At 45.1% G+C, this 22,373-nt stretch overlaps 1 protein-coding gene across 1 annotated transcript in view; it reads left to right on the top strand.

Moving 5' to 3' along the window:
- Nucleotides 1-22,373, top strand: part of LOC103307040 (butyrophilin subfamily 1 member A1-like) — a 53,362-nt gene that overhangs the window by 22,012 nt on the left and 8,977 nt on the right. Inside the window, exons 4-5 of the mRNA XM_065562970.1 lie at nt 5,425-5,706; nt 10,813-10,929. Coding sequence (XP_065419042.1) covers nt 5,425-5,706; nt 10,813-10,929 — 399 coding nt within the window. The remainder of the gene's footprint in view (nt 1-5,424; nt 5,707-10,812; nt 10,930-22,373) is intronic.

A 22,373-nucleotide genomic window follows, 5' to 3' on the forward strand; every position in this document is an offset into this window, starting at 1 on the left:
CACCCCATGAGCTTCCCACGGGTTTTTCATGGTCCCTGCCAGGAAATTAGTTCCTGAATCTGTAAAGATGTTGGAGGGCCAACCTACCCTGGCAAAAATGTCTGCTAATGCCTGGCACACACTTTTAGCCCTGGTGGTGATTGGAGCTACTGCTTCTGGCCATCGGGTAGCAAAATCCATGAAAGTCAGTTTTTACTGCTTTCCTCTGGGCGTCTTCTTTGGGAAAGGACCCAGAATATCCACAGCTACTCGCTGAAATGGGACCTCAATTATGGGGAGTGGCTGGAGAGTGGCTTTGACCTGGTCTTGGGGCTTTCGCACTCATTGGCACACCTCACAAGACAGGACATAATTAGCAATGTCCTTGCCCATTCCCTCCCAGTGGAAGGACTTCCCCAACCAGTCTTTGGTTCTGTTTACCCCGGAATGGTGACTGGGATGATCATGGGCTAAGCTCAAGAGCTTTACCCGGTACTTAGTTGGAACTACCAACTGTCTTTGAGGCTGCCAGTCTTCCTGGTGTCCACCAGAAAGAGTCTCCTTGTATAAAAGTCCTTGTTCTACAACAAACTGGGATTGGTTAGAAGAGCTGAGAGGCGGTGGGGTGCTCCGTGCCACCACCCAAGCTTTCTGAAGGCTCTCATCTGCTTCCTGCTTGGCCTGGAACTGTTCTCTTGATGCTGGAGACATCAGTTCCTCCTTGGATTGTGGACTTGGGCTTGGTCCCTCTGGAAGCAATGCAGGGGATGGGGTTGTTTCTGTTGACCGTGAGCCGCTCTCCACTGGTTCACTATATGGTATTTCAGGCTCTGGCTGAGCCTCTTGGGTAGGGTTATCTGCTGCTTCTGCTAGTTCAGGCTTGCTGGTGCCCTCTGGCATTGGAGTTGTAGACGGGTTTGCAAGCGTTGGACTCAGTGCTGGCAATGGTTCTGGTGCTGGTTGCTTTGCCAGTTCCGGTTCTGGGACTGGCTTTGGCTGGGTCTCAGGAAATGGATCCACTACGGCTGTTGCAGTCGTTGGCAGAGGATCCGGTTCCACCACCTCTGTCTGGGTCTCTGGTAACACAGACGGGGCCCTGGTGGATGGTTCAGGAACAGGGATGGGTGTGAATGCTTGCTTAGCCTGGCTGCGGGTGACCATTCCCACCCTCTTGGCTAGCTTCACATGGTTGGCCAAGTCTTCCCCCAGTAGCATGGGGATGGGATAATTGTCATAGAGTGCAAAAGTCCACATTCCTGACCAGCCCTTGTACAGGACAGGCAACTTGGCTGTAGGCAACATTAAAGAGTGTGACATGAAGGGTTGAATTGTCACCGGAGCCTCTGGGTTGATGAGTTTGGGGTCCACTAGGGATTGGTGGATAGTTGACACTTGTGCCCCAGTGTCCCTCCACGCAATCACCTTTTTTCCACCCACTCTCAAGGTTTCCCTTCGCTCTGAAGGTATTTGAGAGGCATCTGGGCCTGGGGAACTTTGGTATGATTGTGGTATAGTGAACTGTAATTGGTTGGGGTTTGTGGGGCAGTGGGCCTTCATATGTCCCAGTTTATTACATTTGAAACATTGCCCTGCTAAGGTATCACCGGGGCAAGGTTGGTTGGTGGAGACTGGGTGGTGGGGTGAGAAGGCGTCTGGGGTTTTCCTTGGGATGTAGGTGGGGCCTTGGGTTGCCCCCAGTGATAGGGTTTTGTTTCGGGTTGCCCTTCTGATATTCGCTCCAACTGCTACTAGTTTTTTTCTTTTCTGCCACCTCCACCCATTTGGCTCCAATCTCCCCTGCCTCGGTTACAGTTTTGGGCTTTCCATCTAGGATGTACCTTTCTATTTCCTCAGGAACACCCTCTAAAAACTGCTCCATTTGCATTAGGAAGGGCAACTCTTCCGTAGATTTAACACTTGCTCCTGTTATCCAGGCATCCCAATTTTTCCCAATGTGGTAGGCATGTCGGGTAAATGACACGTCTGGTTTCCACCTTAGGGCTCTGAACCGCTGACAGGCATGGTCGGGTGTTAGCCCCATTCTGATTGTGGCCTTCTTTTTAAAAAGTTCATAACTGTTCATGTGTTCCTTAGGCATTTCAGCTGCCACCTCTGCTAAGGGTCCACTGAGCTGCGTCCTCAGCTCTACCATGTACTGGTCTCTAGATATGCTGAACCCAAGGCAGGCCCTTTTGAAATTTTCTAAGAAGGCCTCGGTATCATCGCCTGCCTTGTAGGTGGGGAATTTTCTGGGATGGGAAGCGGTACCTGGAGAGGGGTTGCTAGGGTTGGCTGGTATTTCCTGCCTAGCCCTTACCAACTCCAGTTCATGCTTCCTTTCTCTTTCCCTCTCCTCCATCTCTTTTTCTTTCTGCTCCATAGCTCTCTCAGCAGCTTCTTTTTCGAGTTTTTTTTTAATTTGAGCAGTCTCTGATGTTTCTTTTCATTTTCTTCTGCTTCTAATCTGGCCAGCTCTAGTTTAGTTGCAGCCTCACTGGTAGTCATTTTCCTGCTTCCCTGTGCTGGGTCACACCCCCTCTGCAGTTCACTGAAACTGGGATGCACTGAGCTCAGGGCTGCTTAGTTAACAGAGACTTTCTAACTAGCTATACCCGAAAGGTAGAAAGGAAAAAAACAACAATTCAGCTTGTAAATTCCTTTTGCTGGCTGCTTGCTCACAGCTTGAAACTTTCTCTTAACAAAGACCCTTGTTAAAAAAACTTAACACCTCTGCCTTCAGGCTAAGAGATAAGATATGTATCTGCCTTCCCAGCTCTGCTTTCTAAGCAGCTACACAGGAGAAAAAAAAATCTTACCGGCTTTTGGTTTAAAATGATCCCACCGCTCTGCCACCATGTCAAGGTTCCTTCCCCACTCTGAACTCTAGGGTACAGATGTGGGGGACCTGCATGAGAACCTCTAAACTGAATTACCAGCTTAGATCTGGTTTTGCTGCCACCACTCCAAAGTGCTAACTCCCTTCCCTGGGTAGCCTTGAGAGACTTGTTCACCAATTGCCTGGTGAACACTGATCCAAACCCTTGGATCTTAAAACAAGGAGAAATTAACCATTCCCCCTCCTTTCCCCCCACCAATTCCTGGTGAGTCCAGATCCAACCCCCTTGGATCTTAAAACAAGGAAAAATTAATCAGGTTCTTAAAAAGAAGGCTTTTAATTAAAGAAAGAAAGGTAAAAATCATCTCTGTAAAATCAGGATGGAAAATAACTTTACAGGGTAATCAGATTCACAGAGCCCAGAGGAACCCCCTCTAGCCTTAGGTTCAAAGTTACAGCAAACAGACATAAACACTCTAGCAAAAGGAACATTTACAAGTTGAGAAAACAAAGATAAACCTAACACGCCTTGCCTGGCTGTTACTTACAAGTTTGAATTAGGAGAGACTTGTTCAGAAAGATTTGGAGAGCATGGATTGATGTCCGGTCCCTCTTAGTTCCAAGAGCGAACAACCCCCAAAACAAAGAGCAAAAACAAAAGCCTCCCCCCCCCCCCCGAAGATTTGAAAGTATCTTGTCCCCTTATTGGTCCTTTGCGTCAGGTGTCAGCCAGGTTACCTGAGCTTCTTAACCCTTTACAGGTAAAAGGATTTTGGAGTCTCTTGCCAGGAGGGATTTTATAGTATTGTACACAGGAGGGCTGTTACCCTTCCCTTTATAGTTATGACACCCCACAAGTGTGATCTGGTGTGAGAGGTGCTACCTTAACCCTACATTTCCCTGTTGAGTGTTTGTGTTTCTGTTTTGCTGAGTGTATTTCCTGGCTTTCAGTTGTATCATCATTCTGCTGTTCACTTTTTTCTTCTGGAAGGCTACAAGGCACTGCCAAGCAACCCAAACTCCCCTTGTGATGGTTTGGATCACAGAAACCCCCTTGGGAACTGCCAACTGATGTGCCAAGTCTACTTCTGCCCCTGCTTTCCTGTCCTGTCAGTTTAGGACTCCAGCTCCCTGCCTGGTTTGAGCCAGACCCGCTAGCCTGCTGCAAACCCAGACCCAGGGTCTGAACCACGTGCCCCAGCTGCAGGCTTAACTGAAAGCAGCTTACAGAAGTGTTCTTCTCTCTAACACTCAGATGCCCAATTCCCAATGGGGTCTAAACCCAAATAAATTCATTTTACCCTGTATAAAGCTTATACAGGGTAAACTCATAAATTATTCGCCCTCTATAACACTGATAGAGAGATATGCACAGCTGTTTGCCCTTCCAAGTATTAATACATACTCTGGGTTAATTAATAAGTAAAAAGTGATTTTATTAAATACAGAAAGTAGGATTTAAGTGGTTCCAAGTAGTAACAGACAGAACAAAGTGAATTACCAAGTAAAATAAAATAAAACACGCAAGTCCATGTCTAATACAGTAAGAAACTGAATACAGATAAGATCTCACCCTCAGAGATTTTTCAATATGTTTCTTTCATAGACTGGATGCCTTCCTAGATTGGGCACAGTCCTTTCCCCTGGTACAGCTCTTGTTCCAGCTCAGGTAGTAGCTAGGGGATTCCTCATGATGGCTGCTCCACTTTGTTCTGTTCCACCCATTTATATATCTTTTGCATAAGGTGGGAATCCTTTGTCCCTCTGGGTTCCCACCCGCCCCCTTCTCAATGGAAAAGCACTAGTTTAAAGATGGATTCCAGTTCAAGTGACATGATCACATGTCACTGTAAGACTTCATTGCCCATTTGCAAGCACATATGTATACAGGAAGACTTACAGGTAAAACAGAGCCATCTGCAGTCAATTGTCCTGGTTAATGGGAGTCATCAAGCTTCCAAACCAAATGGCCCACACTTTGCATAATTACAATAGGTCCCCAGAGTTATATTTCATATTCCTAGTTTCAGATACAAGAGTGGTACATTTATACAAATAGGATGATCACACTCAGGAGATTATAAGCTTTGTAATGATACCTTACAAGAGACCTTTTGCATGAAGCATATTCCAGTTACATTAGCATATTTTTATAAAATCATATAGAGTGCAACATCACACCCCTATAACAAGGTTTTTTTATTTGTGAATTAATTTAATGTTTGTCTTCACATACATAGACACTGGTTTTGATGAACTAGTGCAAAGCTCTGTGTGCACACTCCTAAAAGAGTTTGGAAAGGGCTTATATTGCTTTAGCTTGAGTCAATTCCTTCTTGATTTAAGAGTGTCGACACAGGGATTTGCACTTGATTAACTAAACCAGTTTAATTAAACTGGAACAAATTTGTGCATAGAATGGCCCTGACATTAATATTAATTTTACTATCAAATATGAATCTGACCAGATTAACTGACCAACCACACTCATGGACTCACATTTGATTATTAGTTTTACAGGAAATGGCTTTTGATAACAGTGTAATAAAGCTTTTGGCTCATTACTGGGCACTGCAGGATTATCACAAGTTCATTTATTTCTTCTGTAGGTTTGGGCTCTGATCCTGACATCTCAGTGGAGGGACATCAGGATGGAGGGATCCGTGTGGTGTGTCGATCATCCAGATGGTACCCAGAGCCCGAGGCTCAGTGGAGAGATCACCAGGGGCAGATCTTACCATCAGCCTCTAAAGAAATAACCCCAGAGGCCAATGGCCTGTTTCAAACAGAGATTGCCATTGTTATAACAGAAGAGTCTAACGAGAAACTGTCCTGCTGTGTCAGGAATCCCCGACTCGACCAGGAGAGAGAGTCAGCGATTTCCCTGGCAGGTCAGTGCCCGTCCATGCTGCACATGGATAGACCGAGATGCTGCAGACATGAGCGGAGAGTATTTATCACTGTGCCTCCTATGTATTGGCCTGGACCTTCAAGGTGCTGAGCACATCTTGGAAAGTCCTGAGCAACCTCAGTTCTCTTTGGATATGTCTACACTGCAGTTAGACACCTGTTGGTGGCCCGTGCCAGCTGGCTCAGGCTAAGGGACTCGGGCTAAGGGGCTGTTAAATGGCAGTGCAGCCATTCAGGCTTGGGCTGGAGACCAGGCTCAAGGAACCCGTGAGGGTCCCAGAGCTCAAGCTTCAGCCTAAGTCCATCTACACTGCCATTAAACAGCCCCCTAGTCTGAGCTAAGCACACATGAGTTAGTTGGCACGGGCCAGCTGCGGGTGTCTAATTGCAATATAGACATAAACTTTGACTCTAGTAGGAGCTGAGGGTGTTTAGCACCTTGCAGGCTGGGACACCATTGGCCACATTTTCATAATAGCTCAGTACCCAGCTGTGATTGGTCAGACCACCTTGGGATGCCACCTGATGTGTTGGGATGCCACTGAGTCAGTCTATTCTACCGGCCTGGGTCCCCTTTACCTGGTCTTCCTTGGCCAGGCTCACAAGCCTCTTCCAGCCAAGCACACAGGCAGGACCACGTCCTGCTGCAGAACAATACAGACACTGAGATCAGCTCTGGGAAGACTCAGCTTAAGGGACTTGCCACAGCCCCAGGTGTTTATCTCTCTTGTAGTGCAAACACAAACTTATATGAAATTCGCCACTTCCCTCAATGTGGAGGAAGGTATGCACAACCCCCCCACCCCCCAGTTAGAAATTATATAAACTGGGTTATATTATAAATAAGAAATATGTTTACAAACTACAAAAGATGGATTTTAAAAGGTTAAAGAGGTAGCAAACAGAAGAAAGCAGATTACTAAGAAAATGAAACAAAGCACACAAATTAAGCTAGATTCACTAAAGAAAATGGTTACATATAGCAATTCCCCACCCTAGATAGTGGTCGGTCTTAGGTAGATTCCTTCACAGGCCAGATATCTTTCAAGCCTGGGTCAAGCAGTTCTTGTTTCCAGATGTTTTTCAGTGTCTATTTGGGTGGGGAGGCAGAGGAGAAATGAACTGAAACCCTTGATTGTTTCCATCCCCCACCTTATATAGGATTGCCATAAGCTGGGAATCCTTTGTTTGATTCCCCCAACTCTTAATGGAAAAGTTCAGCGGTCCAAAATGGAGGTTAGTATCGGGTGACCAGGTCACCTGATTCTGTAGCATCACAGAATCCATGAGTTAGTGGTACTATGGAGCGTCCGCAGGAAAGCCAAGCCTTTTCACAGTCCATTGTCCTCACTGATGGGTCATCAGCCCTGTCTGGCTTTTCCATTGTTGTACCTGAAGTGTTAGCAGTGGGTGTCACCCAAAGTAGTATAGTTGAAATACAGATACATAGTCAATATTCCTAACTTCAGATACAAAAATAATGCATGGATACAAATAGGATAATCACATTCAGTAAATCACAACCTTTCAAATGATACCTTACTTGCATAACATACATCTCAGTTATGTCATATCCATATCATAAGTGTATTTTCATAAAGAATATGGAGTGCAATGTCACACCAGCAATCATCATTCTTCTCAGTAGGGATGGGGGAGGGAATTCTCCTTTGTTCTTGTGGTGTAGTGAGGACTGTGTTGGAATTGCAAGTTGTCACTTTAAGAGAGGGGTGTTTGCCAGTTGCTGTTTACAAAACAGTGAGTTCTGTAAAAAAGCAGAATCAGAGCCTGTCTATAGGAACAGTTAGTTTGTGGCAAGCTGGGATGTAAAGCTGACATGCACTAATTGTCTGTGTGGCCTCTGGTACATGCACTCACAATTCCGTAGTGTGCTTTGATCTGCACCACTTTGAAATGGGAATAGATCTATGTACACCAGGGAACTTTCAGTGCACGGCAGCAGGGTGCACACAGCAGGCTAGTGCAAGGTGGATTTACACCCTAGCCTGCCGTGCACTAACTGTTCCTATAGACAAGCCAACGTAAAGCAAGGTGCCCACTGCCTTAGGGAGCAGCCCCTCTCTGGTTTGTTTCTTGTGTGTTATGGTTCTGGATTCTAAGAAGTAAAGTCCTGTTTGTGACATGCCCTAGGGTACAGTCTGGACTGTTGAACTGCTGTGTCCCTTTAACTCTCCAGCCCAGGATGCCTGTTACACGGCTTTGCTAGTGAAAAGCTGCCTCTCTTGGCTCTGCTCACACACAGCCATTAGCATGTAAAGTCACTCCCAGAAAAGTTACATGAATGCTTTCCCACCCACTTATGAACTACATAACATACAGGGTAACACTCGCAAATTCCCCAGCCTTGTACCTGGAAATGTGCATCCTGTAGTGTCCAGCACACTACTGAACAATCTTTAATAGTCAGTCATTTCATCAAAGGAAATGATTCTGCTGGGGTGTTTGTTAACCTGAGTACAGATTTCCCAAACACTTCAACCAAAACACACTGGTTAAGGTAAAACAATAAAAAAAGTTTATTAACTAGAGAATGGTAGATTTTAAGTGATAATAAGTGATAAGGCATAAAGGTCAGAATTGGTTACAAAAGAAATAAAAAATAAAACCAAAAACTAATTCCTAAACTTTACCAAGCTAAGTAAGATTTGGAAGCAAAAAGGTTTCTCACATCCAAAAACTTACTGAAGTCCATACAAAGTGGAAAGCCTTCCAGCTAGGACCAACTCTTCTAAGCCTCCTCCTCCCCCCCCCCTCCCACACACACAGTTCAATGATGCTCCTATTGACTTTCAAGCAATCCTATGGCTGTGAGTAGAGATGGGGGAGGAGAGGTAATGTGAAGATCACTGTCTATGATTTTATACTCTCCTCCTCTCTTCGAGGATTACTCCCCACTGGGGTATAGACAAAACAGTCCCCTGTGTATGTGAGATTCAAAGAGTCTATCAGGAGAACTGTAAATTTCTTGTTCGCACCATCTGTGTACGTGACGTTTGAGATGTCACTGGGGACGATATGCAAATTCTTTGTTTACAGTCCCCCTGATGGCAAATGATTGCCTCAGCAGTTAAGAGCTTTCCATCACCTGCCATCAGTTCTTTGTTGTTTCACAGGATCTAGTCTGTGGACATTTCCCAGAATTACAATATATTTCACTAACATAGTAAAATCTCATAGATCCACATACAATGCTAACATACACATTTTAACAGAACAGTGATGTTCCTTGAATTATGAATTTTCAAAATATACCTCACAAGCCATACTTTGTACAAAATATATCATAACCATATAACTGTGGTGAACATGGGGGTTCAGGGTGTTATATGGGGCACAGTGTGTCACAGTGTTACGTGTAGCACATTGCGATGAGTTGTGCCCGATGTCTTAGGGACTCCATTGTGGGGTTCTTGTGGATTAAGGTTCTGGATTCTAAGGGATACAGTTGTGTTACGCTGCAACCTTCCAGCCAGAGTATTTATGTTTGTATCTAACCTCTCTGTGTGTCCTGTGAGGACCACAGTTCTCAGTGTGGGGAGGGAGGGAACTCTCCTTTCTTCTCAATGAGAGCTGCTGGGTGCTCTGTATTTATGAAAATTTAGCCAATTAAGTCATTTTTCCTGACTAGCACAAGAGAGCCCTGGATATGGTCTGAGCATTGATACCCCTTAGATTACACTGAAAATACCACATCAGTATAAAAGCTGCACTCTGTGCCCCATACTGCGGTTGAGACTCTGGCAAAACTCCAATCATCTTAAATGAGAGTTTTGCCCAAGTCATAACTGAGGATCGGGTCATAAATTGTGCTTAATTGCACAGAAGGCCATAAACAGAGAGCTCCACAGCCAGCATCGGCCATGAATGTACATTGTGTTTTTTTATATCACAGTCACACAATGGGATGGATCCTACCTTCCCTGCATAACCAGGCTGATGAGAGTTTTGGCAGTGCTAACAATAAAGGATAAGGCCCAATACATGCAGAAAGAAACTTTTAGCTAAAAGCATCTTAATTTTTAGGAAAAAGGTTCATATTTTTTTGTATTATTATCTACCAAATAACTCTTAATACAGAATTAGTAGTTCATCACTATAATAATAACAATGTTGCATATGTTAATCACTATTCATCTGAGATCTCATAGTGCTGCACTGCTGATAAGTTTATGGTAAGCCCGGTATCAAATTATTGTTGTGTTCACAGCATACCCACAGAGAGTGAGAAACAAAACACATACTCTTCCTGGAAGGTTGCAATGTAACGCTGCTTTATTCCCAAGAATCCAGAACTCTAACACACAACAGCCAAATACAGAGAGAGACAAAGCAGGCTGCTCCCTGAGGCAGGGAGGCAGAACATAGCCCACCTGGCTCTGTGCAGAGTGACTGCAGTGGACCCACATTGCATGCTCCTTACAGAGCCCCCTAGCCTGCAAGCAGCACCAGAAAACCCCTCAGGATTCAGAGGGACAATTTGTAATTTCTACAGTTTTCAATACACCACACTAATCACATAGCAAGGACCCTATCGTCAGCATCGCCCCAGGGCCCAGGGAAGAGGAATCTGGAGGAATTTTTAATCTGACTCTCCAGGCTCAAGTTTTGTTTGTATTAAAATCCTGCAATAACATATTTTGGGCCAGACTCTCTCATGTGGCTGAGCCCCTCTGAGCACAGGGGAGATGGGGGTTTCAGGGAGCTGGTCACAACTCTCTGATTCAGGGGGCCATTCTGCACTGGCTGCAGCTTGGGGATCAGTTAAAGCAGCCTAGAAAATACTTCAATTTATGCCAGTGGGGGATTGATGTAACACAGCAGAGCTCCATCCTGTCCCTACCCCCTCCCTACCTCCAACATGCCCCCTCCCATTAATGAACCTTGATCAGTAAGAAGAATAAAGCCTGGACTTTCATTAACTCAATAATAAAGCACAAAGGAGCCACATCTCACAGTGTATTTCCCTGTGAGAATCTTTTAACTAATCACAGTGTCACCACTGTCACAGTGTCCTGCCTTCATTCTGCACTTGTTTGCTCCCAAATCAATGGCACTTTCTCTTGCAGAGCTGTTTTTCCCAAGGGTCAATCCCTCGAAAGTGGCTCTCTGGGTGATCCTGGCTCTCCTGGCTGTTCTCATGGCCCTGGCTGGTTACTGCTTCTGGAGGGGACACAGAGCAACAGGTGAAGTAACGAGAGGGGGGAATTTGGGGTGGAGGGAGAGAGAAAAATGAAAAACAAAAGTAAAGATACCAGGATTAAGGGGCTTTGATTCCATGTTCAGAAGAGTTTCAGGCAATGGGATTCAGGAGGAGGGTGAACGATGACTTCACATTTGAGCTGGGAAGTGTCAAATGGCTTCACCCCTTCAACGCTCACTGAAGGATCCCAATCGAATGGGATTCTGAACCATTCCGCAGGGATCAGCTCTGCTTACATTGAAACACCCGTGTGGGGCTCAGTGAGCTGGGCTTGGAGCTCTAACATTTGTAACTTGGCAAGAAAAAACTAATAGAAAGTAGGAGGAGAGAGGGGATTTCTTCGGTTCCAGTATTGCCACCCCCCCACCCCCAGTCTGTGCATGCCCCTCCCCTGCCCCATCTAGATTAGTAGGAGCTGTGAATGGGAAAGTAGTGATAATGGAGAGGTTAGCAATTACCTTATCTACAGTGTGATCATGTGCCAGCGCTTAGAGAGAGCTCTCCCCGCGCTCTAGGAAAACCACTCCATGAGAGGCGTAGCTCCCAGTGCTGGGAGCCTGTCTACACTGGCAAGTTACTGCCCTGAAACTTGCTGTGCTCAGCCTGAGTGTGGATCGACACGGCACACTTCTGTCGGTATAACTACATCCCTCGCTCGGGGGTGTGGGAAACCCTCACCCATGAGCAACTCAGTGATCCTGACCTAGCTCTTAGGGAGGTGGAGTACCTACCCCAATGGAAGACACTCTCCTGTCAGCGTAGGTAGCATCTCCACTAAGCACTCCAGTGGCGCATCTGCACTGGTGCAGCTGCAATGCTGTAGGTGTAGACAAGCCCTGAGATCCTGCTACAGGGACAGGGCAATAAACTTTCTATTGTAGTACAAGTGCTCAGCTGTAGGTTTTCCTCTGATCACAAGGGGCAGAAATTGGCCTTCAGTTATCTGGCCATTTCTAGCAGTGCTGGGTTTTCAAAGCTTCCTAAGGGATCTGAATACTCAATTTTTGTTTAAATTAATGGGCACCAAGTGTGCAACTTCCGAAGGCAGCTGTGAAAGTCCCAGGCAGGGTTTTCTCGCCTGAAGTACTGTGTGAAGAATTTGGAAGGGGAAACATCTGTTACAATGAATTCCCAATGCGGACAGAAGCAGGTAATTGAGAAAAGCAGAAAGGAGCTGTGCTTTGTACTTGTGAAAGCTGGAACTGGGTGTTATACCTTTATAACTGTCACCTGTAAACCTTCTGCCTGTTGGAACTGGCAGCAACAAGGGCCGGGTTGAATATCTAGGGGTTTCTCTTCAACAATGCATCACAAAACCAGCTTGAGCCCCCACCCAGTAACCTGGGACAATTACACACACACCCTTGGCACCTCTGAGAGGCAATACTTCTCCTCTTGCAAGCACAAAGTCTCAGTGTAGAAAGAAACTTTTAATAAAAGAAGGGAAATAACCCACCATTAATTTGGGGAAACACTGCAAACAGGGTTCATAAACATAAACCATGAGCCAAAGACCCACCACCAAGTAAGTTGGGCAGAGTTCTTTTCCCTCAGGTTCTTAAGTCCAGCAACCAAAAGTCCCTTTAATGTGCCTGTCCCTTCTCTGCACCCCACTCACAGTTGTTGTCCTTGGGTCAGTGCAGACCCAGAGTCCAGAGATGCATCTGCAGAGTTCACTTCTCACCCAGGCACATTACTAGCTCCACTACCCAGGCACTTGCTTGCCACTCCTCTTCACCAGCCACTGTGCTGGCTGATCACTGTGCCTCTTTGCCAGCTACCCTGCAAGATAATTTGCATTCTGCTTCTCTTCCCCAACCACCCTATCACAAGATCTCCCCACCAGCCAATCTGCTGGCCAATTGATACACCAATCCATTAGGCTGTCCTCCCCACATAGTGCAGCTCTCACAATTTCACCTGTTAGAATGTGGGAACCCCATTGTGGGCACACACTAGGCAATTTCTCACATCAGAGATGCTATCCCAAAGCAAATCTAACACTTAAAACTAAATATCAGTGACTTAAGCTCTGGGCTGTATAACAAAACTCTCAATTAAACCCAAATTAACTTTGCTATAAACCGGTAGAAGGAAAGAATCAAATAATTAGCTAGCTGGCTGACTAGCTAGTTGGTCTCACTAGGTTTTGGAGCCCATGTCCCCTGACTAGTGAGTCTCATTTCATTGAGAGTAAGTCCCTCAATCAGACAATGCCAAGTACAGTTCTGCAGCCCTGGATTCACACACCAAGGATAACAATTATTTATTACCCCTGTCCCAATTACAAGGAGACTGGGGAATCACACACCAGCCAAAAGTGATCATTTGGGCAAGCAATCCCATCATGCTGAGCACCTAGGCACAGTGGGTGTGCCCATGCAAACGAGATTAGCTCCTGACATCCTCTTCCTCAACTCACCACTAGATGTCAGGGGAGAGCTCATTCAGGCTAAGTCTACACTAAAAACCTCAAACTGCAGCCGTGGCAGTGCTCCCGTGGAAGTGCTTTGATCTGACAGTATGGTCACCTGCGAGTGCTTGAGAGAGAGCTCTCCCAGCGCTCTATGTAATCCACCTCCACAAGGGGAATAGCTCCCAGTGCTCGGAGCCTGTCTTCACTGGCACTTTACAGCGCTCAAACTTGCTGCGCTCGGGGTGGGGTGTGTTTTTTCACACCCCTGAGCCAGCAAGTCACTGCGCTGTAACTTGCCATTGTAGACAGGCTCTCAGACACTGCTTACACACCCTGTCACCACCAGGTGTGAACTGGTTTAATTTGTGGTTTTAACAGCTACATTATGTGGGCTGAGTCCAGGTTAGGTGGCACAATTTAGTGGGATTTCAGGTGATCAAGGAAGGAAAAGAGGGAAAACGTTCCCTTTCCCTGAGTGTGGCTCCTTGTGGTTGGAGTAGCGAGGCCTAGTAGCCAGAGATCTGGGACATGCCCTTGCTCTCAGGGCAGAGCAGCCCTATGGCCAGAATCTATGTAGTTGCTCTTGCCCTTAAGGCAGTGAGGCCCCATGGCCAGAGTCAATATGGCTGCCCCTGTCCTTAGGGGATCGAGGTCTAGCAGAGTCAATCAATTCGGGGCTGTAACACCCAGTTGCTCTAGCCTTCAGTAGCAGTGCCCAATAGTCACCATCTCAGGCAGTAGTACCCAATATCTCTTGGGTGGCCATTGCACCCCATGGCAGGTGCAGGAAAGGGTAGGGGGATCCAGGTTCACCCTACTCCCCTGGGTCCCAACCCAGGACCCTGTAAAACCAGTAGCTCTGCTTTCAGGTTCAGGTTCCAACCTCAAATGCTCTTCCTGGGCTGCTTCCCACCCATGATTCCAGCTCTGGCATTTCCTCCCCTGGCAGTGGCTGTCTATCTTCCTCTGTCTCCGCGGTCAACCAGGGTCCTGCCAGGGACTCAGCGTCTTCAGCCTCCACAGTCTGCAGCTCTAGCAGCTTCCTAGCAGGAGCTCAGAGTGTGCGTATGCTCTCTTCCTCTGTCAGCCCAGACTGGGCTGAACTGCTCCCTTGTATATCCAGCGTCCAGTTGGAGCGTGTCCAGGAGGAGTGAGGAAGCATGACCTCTTGCACCCAGAGGCCATATACAACCCTTGTTGGGCCAGTACAGGGTTGATATGCCCCATCACACAGGGATTCACTCATTTTCAGTCATATGTAAAATGTATCTATGTGTCCAGGGAGAATTAGATTGGGCTAATTTCCAACCACTAAAAAATCAGAACAAGTAACTGTCACTGACTTGTTCTCTGGGCCTTTCAGAGAATAATCCCACCAGCTGCACTGGTGAGCTGTGGCTAGGATGCTGTAATAACACAAACACACCCAGGACTTGCACAGCTGTTCTGAGATGTTGCTCACTCTGGGTCACAAGATGGTCTAGCTCAGGTTGTGCTCAGCAGTGACTGGCAGATATGACGCTACCTCCATTTCAAGCAGTGTTGGTACCCCAGGGCTGACGCACCAAGGGGACAAGCTCCCAGTGGGAAAGAGCTGATCTTAGAGGCAATGCCTGTAGGGGTACATACACACCTCACTCCCTGGCTCATGCTGACTTGAGCACCCAGCTAAAGAAAGGTCTCTCTACCCTGTTCTTAGTTGGGGCACTCCCATCTACTCAGGCCCTAGGAGAAGCTGTTCCCAGGTAAGGCTAAGATCAGGGGGCAGACTAGGATGCAGACAGCCAGTTCCTGTCCCTTATCCAGCTCAGGTCAATGCCCCATTCCCATCCTTCACTTCCCTCCCCCATCCCCACAGTCAGGAGCTGGGGAGAGCTGGGGCTTTTCAGGGGATGGGCACAGAGGGGAGCAGACAGGGAACTGGATAAAAAAAAAGAGACCCTTGTCAGAGAATAACAGAGTTCTCACTCTTTTGATTGGGTACAGCAAAGTCAGATACTTTATTTTCTCAAGCAATTGCATAGAGGGAGAGAGTGCACTAGGACATAGGGGTTTCCCCTCCTAGGCAGGTCTCTCCACAGGTAAACAATTACAGCAAGCATTTATACCTTTTGTTATAGACAATAATAAGCAACAGCTGCATTTTGTTTATACATAGGTCATCCTGATATCTTAATTTTCTCACTTATTTAGACTCTAGTCTACCATATTGGCTACAAGTTATCTACACAAGGTCGCAACAACTTCTCACACAGTTCTTTTCCACTCGCCTCACACAATCCTCACTTCTACAAATCTCGCGTTATTAGGGTTACAGTTAGCCTGACTCTTGCTAACAAAGACTGTTTGCATTTGAAATTCCCTTCCAATTCCTGTCAGGCCTTGCTCTGCTTCCACAACTCCCCGTTTTGTACTACTAGAACAACAAACATTCTCAAATCTTTATTTGCATTAAGTCTTGGAATTCAGATTCTACCTCAGATGCTTCAACCTTAGGGGTTTTGATTGGATGTAATGACAATGCATGATTAGCATGGACATGAAAAGTATTACTATTATTACGTCCTTTACAACAACGACAACAACATAATCCTAAGCTAACTAATAGCAATACAAGCAATAACATTCCCATAGCAATAATATGATGGGGTTGTTGTACAATTTTAGTCATAAAGCACAATACATCATACTTAATGCATAAAGTAAACACTCCATAAGCTATATGAAAGGCATACTTTTCAACTTGATATATATTTTGAAGCATGTGAATTTGCCCTTGTACTTCAGAGATTCTCTGAACCTCTGGTAACAATGAAAGCAAATTTTGACATGAATCAGGCATTAAGCTGGTCCAATTAAAGGGTATCTGGAACCTAAGGGCTACTTGCAAAATTCTATCTGCAGGCCAGGAAATAATATGATTGCCTGCAGTGGTAGTGAGATTAAAATGTATGTCTTGCAATGTGGTGGCTTTAACATACACACAGCTATCATTAGCTTGAAAAAGTAAGTGTCCTGTCAGGGTAGTTCCTTGTCCCCTACCCTCCCAGCAAACGCAGTCATGAACAGTGACAACTTCTCCTGGCTTCAGTTTACATGTACACTGAAGCTGTGGGGGTTCTAATGGCCAAAATGTCCATTGACTCCCTATCCCCATTCAAATGTCAGGTGTAATCCCAGGAGCACCGACTAAAAATCGATTGGGCATACCAGGAGGTCTAATTTCCCAGATGTCTCGGTGAATTACCCAATCCCACATGCATCCTCCCCATGGACCCGGCAGGATTCGGTATATGGGAGCCCACACACCCCTAACCGGTCCATATGCTTGGAAGGAGCACTGAGAATGTCCACACTTCCACACAGAAAGTCTCCAAGTATGTCTACATGGCCACAGATCAGATGGTACCTCTGATGTGTCTGTAAGGGCAGTGGGCCAAGCCTGATGCTCTAGATCATTCCGAATGGCCATTAGCTGGTCATTCAGGAAATCCTGAATTTCTGAACATGCTAGATCCCACTGCAATGCCTTCCCAGCCTCAGTGATATTCAATGCCATCTCTATCAGCAACTTCTGTGTCATTGAACTAAGGCGGAAACAACATGTAACTCACCAACTCCAGCCTATACCTGGGTTAGCTGTGCCCCAGAAATAAGGTCAGTGGCCTTCTCTAGTTGCCCCAATTTCTCATCATATTCTTGGTTCTTAAAAATATTCCAAACTGCTGCTGCTCTATTGGCCCCATCCCATAGAGATCCGGTCAAGTCTTTCTTCTTTCTAGAGGAAATAACCCAAGCCCTCTGTTGTGCTAATCTAATGGCAGCCCCCTTTGAACACTTTAGGTATGTAGAGGTGATCTGGAAACGGGATAAGGGCAATGAAAATTTAACAGTCCCTAGAGTAGTGTTAATCACAGTCCATCGATATCCTAATACATCTCTCTTTGGTGTAGTACTATACCACATCTGTTGGCTGAATATCTTTATGTACTTCCGGGAGGCATTAATATTAATGTCATAAAAGGGGGTGTATTGCAATAAGGTACAGGTCACATTATTAGTCACTGGAATAATTTCTATGCAGGTAAAATTTCCAGTGGCAAAACAAACTCTTTGGGTGTTCACTAATTGGGTGACCAAATAACAATAAGGGCCTCTCTCATTTAACACAGTGCAAATTCCAGGAACAGCCATCATATCTACTTCGCTATAGAACCCATCAATTGCAAATACAGATTCTTGGGGTTCACTTGTAGTGATATCATATACTTTTATCTCCACTGATCCATTTATTTTCCATTCAAGTGTTAGCTTATATGGGATATCCTGAACCTTAAAAATAATTTTTTTTCAAACAATATTTAAATAAATCACTAAAGTGTGAAGGCCTTGGCCATTGGTTTTATCAAATATATGGCATTGTCTGTATTTGGATGTGTTACAGGGGTAATAGTGTAATGGAGGAGATGGCAGGGGCAGTGGCAACAAGGTGCCTTTGGTACTTATCATTTAAAATCCAATTAGGGAGGGTAATACATGCCGAAGGACTCATCCAAAACACAGGGCGCAGCCTGTAGAATAAACTCCAAAATCCAATCAGTGCCACATTCCCAAGCATGGGTCCCACAAGTTTCTTCCTGCCAGTGTATAATTCTTTGTTTCTTCACCAGGGTCAGTTCTTAATGTCTTTTGTAGTCAGGAATCCCTGGACTTTGTGGTTTCAATGGAGTGAGTGTTCCTTCTTCTCTTTTCCTGAAAGAGTCGTGGTTCAGCATCATACAGGGGAGAGGTTACTAGCACATCACCCTGTAATGGTTTTGCTTCTTCTAGAAAAATCCAAAGGCACAATAGGTCTGTCAGTGGACAAGGGAGAGGTTACTAGCACTTCACCTTGTCTTTTTTTTCCCCCTGCTGTCCAGAAGGCACAGCAGAGCTAGAAGGAGAAATAGGCTTATCATCAGTTGGAGAGTCCTCCCGAGGTGGAGGGGTCTTTTTACAGTGAGAAGCATGGGTCTAGGTAGGGAGTCCTTGGCACTTCACAGCGGTATTGGTGCTTAACAGGACTTGGAAAGGGCCTTTCCAGCATGGAGCCAAAGCAGTCTTTCGTTGATGGACTTTACGTAGACTCAGTCTCCTTGTTTCAATGAATGGCAGGACTGCTAGGGTCTTTGGGTAGTGCTGCTTTATCTGTGAGAAAAGTACCCTAACACATTTCATTAATGCCTGTCAGTGTTTTGCAGATTTTACAGCTGCTTGGGCACATTCAAGTCCCCCCTTTTCTTGATTGTCAGCCAAGTCTTAGCTGTAAACAGTGTCCTTGAATGGGGCCAGCGTCTTATCTTTGGACTGAGCTTGCTAGCTATTTTTTTCCAGTTAACTCTTTCTGTTCTTTTTCCTTCTCCCCTTCTTGGTTCTTTTAACCTACAAAGGAAACTTCCACTCTTCACTCATACACCTTTACCCAACAATGAACACATACACATTGCCTTTATACAGTACATTAGTCTTATTATTCAATGTATGCCATATATGCCCTTCCAGTAAAATAACTTATATACAGAGCTTTGGAGCAACAAACCAGGACAAGCACACCCACTTTTGAGGAGTCCACTTGGTACAACCTCTGGTATCCAATAGCTTTCCTCCCTCCCCAGCCCTCTGGCTAGAAATCTGAGGTAGCCAGAAGGATCCCATGTGCAATATAGGGAGTGGGTTAACCTTTCATGTCCTTGCCTCCAAAGACTATTGGTATGCAAATTTTAACAACAATTTTTTCAATTAAAAGATCTGGCCAATGAAGTTTCTTTTTCTTACTTAAGCAAATGTATTAGACTTTAATATATCACATTTTCCTGATTTTCCAAATGCTTTGTATTCTAAGTTGAATAAAACAAGTATCTGCTTTTTTGATTTAATCCTTCTATTTAATTTTGAACTAGACTGTCCTATAAAATATTAAACACAACAATTCTGGCCACAAGACAAACACCACAAGACAGAATAGAACACAGAAATGATTCCTATTGTGCCAGTAAATGCATGGTACATTGAATGCTGTTCAGCTGGCATCCGTTTTCTTTGATGATCTGAAAGACAAAAGAACAGAGGTCTACCCCTTCTGGGCAGTCAGTCATTGCTTAAAATATGTCCTTTATATACACACATACTCTTGTTGATTTCAGGCAAAACAGAGGAATTACCCATATTTCCTTGTATTTGTTTCATAGGCAGCCCAGGTTTCAGTGGCTTCTACCTTATCAGTTAGATAATTTGCATTAATACAGATGCTTTCTGGCTTGCTTCTGGATCCAAAGCTATCCACAGCTTAAAAACTCTTACTTAAAAAAAAAAAAAAAAAAAAAAAGGACACAATTAGCTTTCCCAGACTTTTGATGCCTTTTACTTCTAACTCCTGCTTTCAAATACACAGCGATCTGAAAAAGACAACACAACCTATATTGGCAGGTTTGCATTTCTTTTACCTCTGCTACAATATACACTGCACGTGTTCTGGGGAAAATGCACATTTCCTCCATAATTCAACTTCCACAACACTAGTCACATTAATTTCTACACAAGGTGTAACTGTTTCTTTTGTGCTTACAAAATCTCCATGCACCCCTAGTAAAGTGACAGCTCGATCACACAGAGCCAGGGGCACTGTCCTTCTCTCTCTTTATCAGATCTTTTATCTGCTATTTTGTTACCCAAAAACAAATTCAAATCTTTTATTCTCCTGGCTTTGACTACCCTGCTGCAGCCACAACCTTTGGTCTTTATTTAAAACATTTTAAATCTTGTAAAGCATTAAGTCACCTTAAGGTTTAAATGCTAAATACTATATTAAACAACACTAGATTCCTGTGTCTGGCACAAGTATTCTCGGTTTTGCAACTTTAAACAATACCAATTCATCTCAAACTTATAAAACACAGATTGTACACAGCAGGAGTGTTCTTCAGCAAATTTGACTAACTTAGTCATAGTCCAATAATTCCACTTAAATAACCTCTTGCCTGGATTACTTACAGACATTCCTACCAAGTTTCCGTGCTTGATTCCCTCTAGCAACTACAGAGTTAACTTTTCACTCTTTTCTTAAATCACTTGCTTGTCTCCCAAAACGACACCCAATCAACTCAGATTTTACCATTCCAATTATTGTCCTGGGGATTTGAAATCCCCATGCTTATAATTACTTGCTCCTTTCCTTCCACTATGCCCTCAAAGTTTCCAACCTGTTTTCCAATCTCTCTATCTGTTGCCTGCCCGTTTGGGCCGATCCTGCTTTTCTCGCTGAACCGTCACTTCCATGGGCACCAGCTTTGTTCCAACTACCAATTTAGCTAGGAGGGTGGGCTTCTCAACTAGCCCCCACGCTTCCTGGTCTCTTCCCTTACACATTCTTACTCACAAGGCTACCCGAGTCCTCCCTCGTGAGGCTTGCCACCTAGGCAAAACGCATGGCCCATTGGCGTTTAACTATTCAATTCCTCTTGTGGCAAACACACTGCTGTTACGGCGTATGCTGAGCACAAATGGTTAAATTTTGACAAGTCCCTGAAGGACCAGTACTTGCTTAGCCAGTGTTTCCTTTTCTGCCTGGAAATCCTGTCTCAAGGCTTGCAACTTGCCCTGGGTGTAGGTTTGAGTTGCTGCCTGGTTCATGATCTATGCTCTTAATTGCTCAATTCTAGTTATCAAATACACAACTCTTCCCTTTTCTCCAACTTCTCTATTGCCCAATCCTGCTATGACTGGGGTAGATCCACCTGACACTCTTCCCGATCAACTGGGGTGGAGAAAGGAATGCTAAACCCCTCTCCGGTTCTCAGACTTACTGAGGCTGAGAGTGGGCACACCTTTAATCATACAATTCTCAACGTATAACACTAACAGTACCAAGCAAAGCAAACATAAAATAACAAGGGCAAAACAAATAGATGGTGTGCATTATGACTGAACTTTAAAGCTTCATTAATAAAATAATAAACCAACAACAGAGAGTGTTGGAAACACTCCCACATCACTCAGGGAAAAAAAACATTAAGGCCCCAAGCTCTAAGCCACTTTCATACTCACACACGTACGTCCAGACTGGCCACGTCTGTGTATAACGTCCAGAGAAGGGGGAGAGGTGGACAGGAGATGATCCTGTATACAGCTTGTCCAGAATCTCCAACTTGTTTCCACTCTTGGGAGGGCTGTTCTTTTCACCCTGGGGTCTCCTGAGGCGTCTTTTTAGAGATTCAGTCCAGGCCGGCTGCCTGTGGCTTCTTCAGCGTCCCCAAACCACACCGGCTTCAGGGTCGCAAAGGCAGACTGTTGGATCTCACTGGACAGTTAAGCTTTGCAAATGTAATCTCAGTCCTGTAACTTGTATTGCCTTTGGTTTGCCTCTGTCTATATTTTTTCACAGCCAGCTGGGGCCGAAAGCAGTTTTTCTTTGTACTTAGCATGGTCTGCATTGATTTTTGACCTTGAAGGCAGAGCAACTTTCTTTTTATCTCTGGGCCAAGCTGAATTTCAAATTAACCCGTTCCTTTCCTCAATAGACAAATTGCTCCCATTGTGTCTCAGAGGCTTTTTTTTTTTTGGTGATTAAAAGCTCCTCTGAGATATATGATCTTATCTAGATTGAAGGTACCTTCTAGTGGGCATTGTTTAGGTGGATTTGCACGCGTGTAATGATTCCAATTCTCTAAATACCTGCAGGTTTTAGGACCATAATGTACGTACATAAAATAAGCTGGGGTACCCTTAGGGGGTGAGAGGGAATGCTTAGACTCTCCCCCACCCATTTTCCAGTCACACACACAGGGAGGATGCCCTGTCCGTGCTAGCAGCTCAGAAACTAAGGATCTCTCCCTACAGGGTACTCAAACTGGAGAGGCTAACAAGGATGGCCACGACTCTCCTACACCTCCCTTCAGCAAAGAGCATCGGCTAGTCTCAGAGAGATGGCGCCGCTCACTCTTGTTGCATCCAGTGAGATGATCAGACTGTCAGCG

Source organism: Chrysemys picta, chromosome 12 (assembly GCF_011386835.1).
Source record: "Chrysemys picta bellii isolate R12L10 chromosome 12, ASM1138683v2, whole genome shotgun sequence".
In the NCBI taxonomy this organism is placed as follows: Eukaryota; Metazoa; Chordata; order Testudines; family Emydidae; genus Chrysemys; species Chrysemys picta.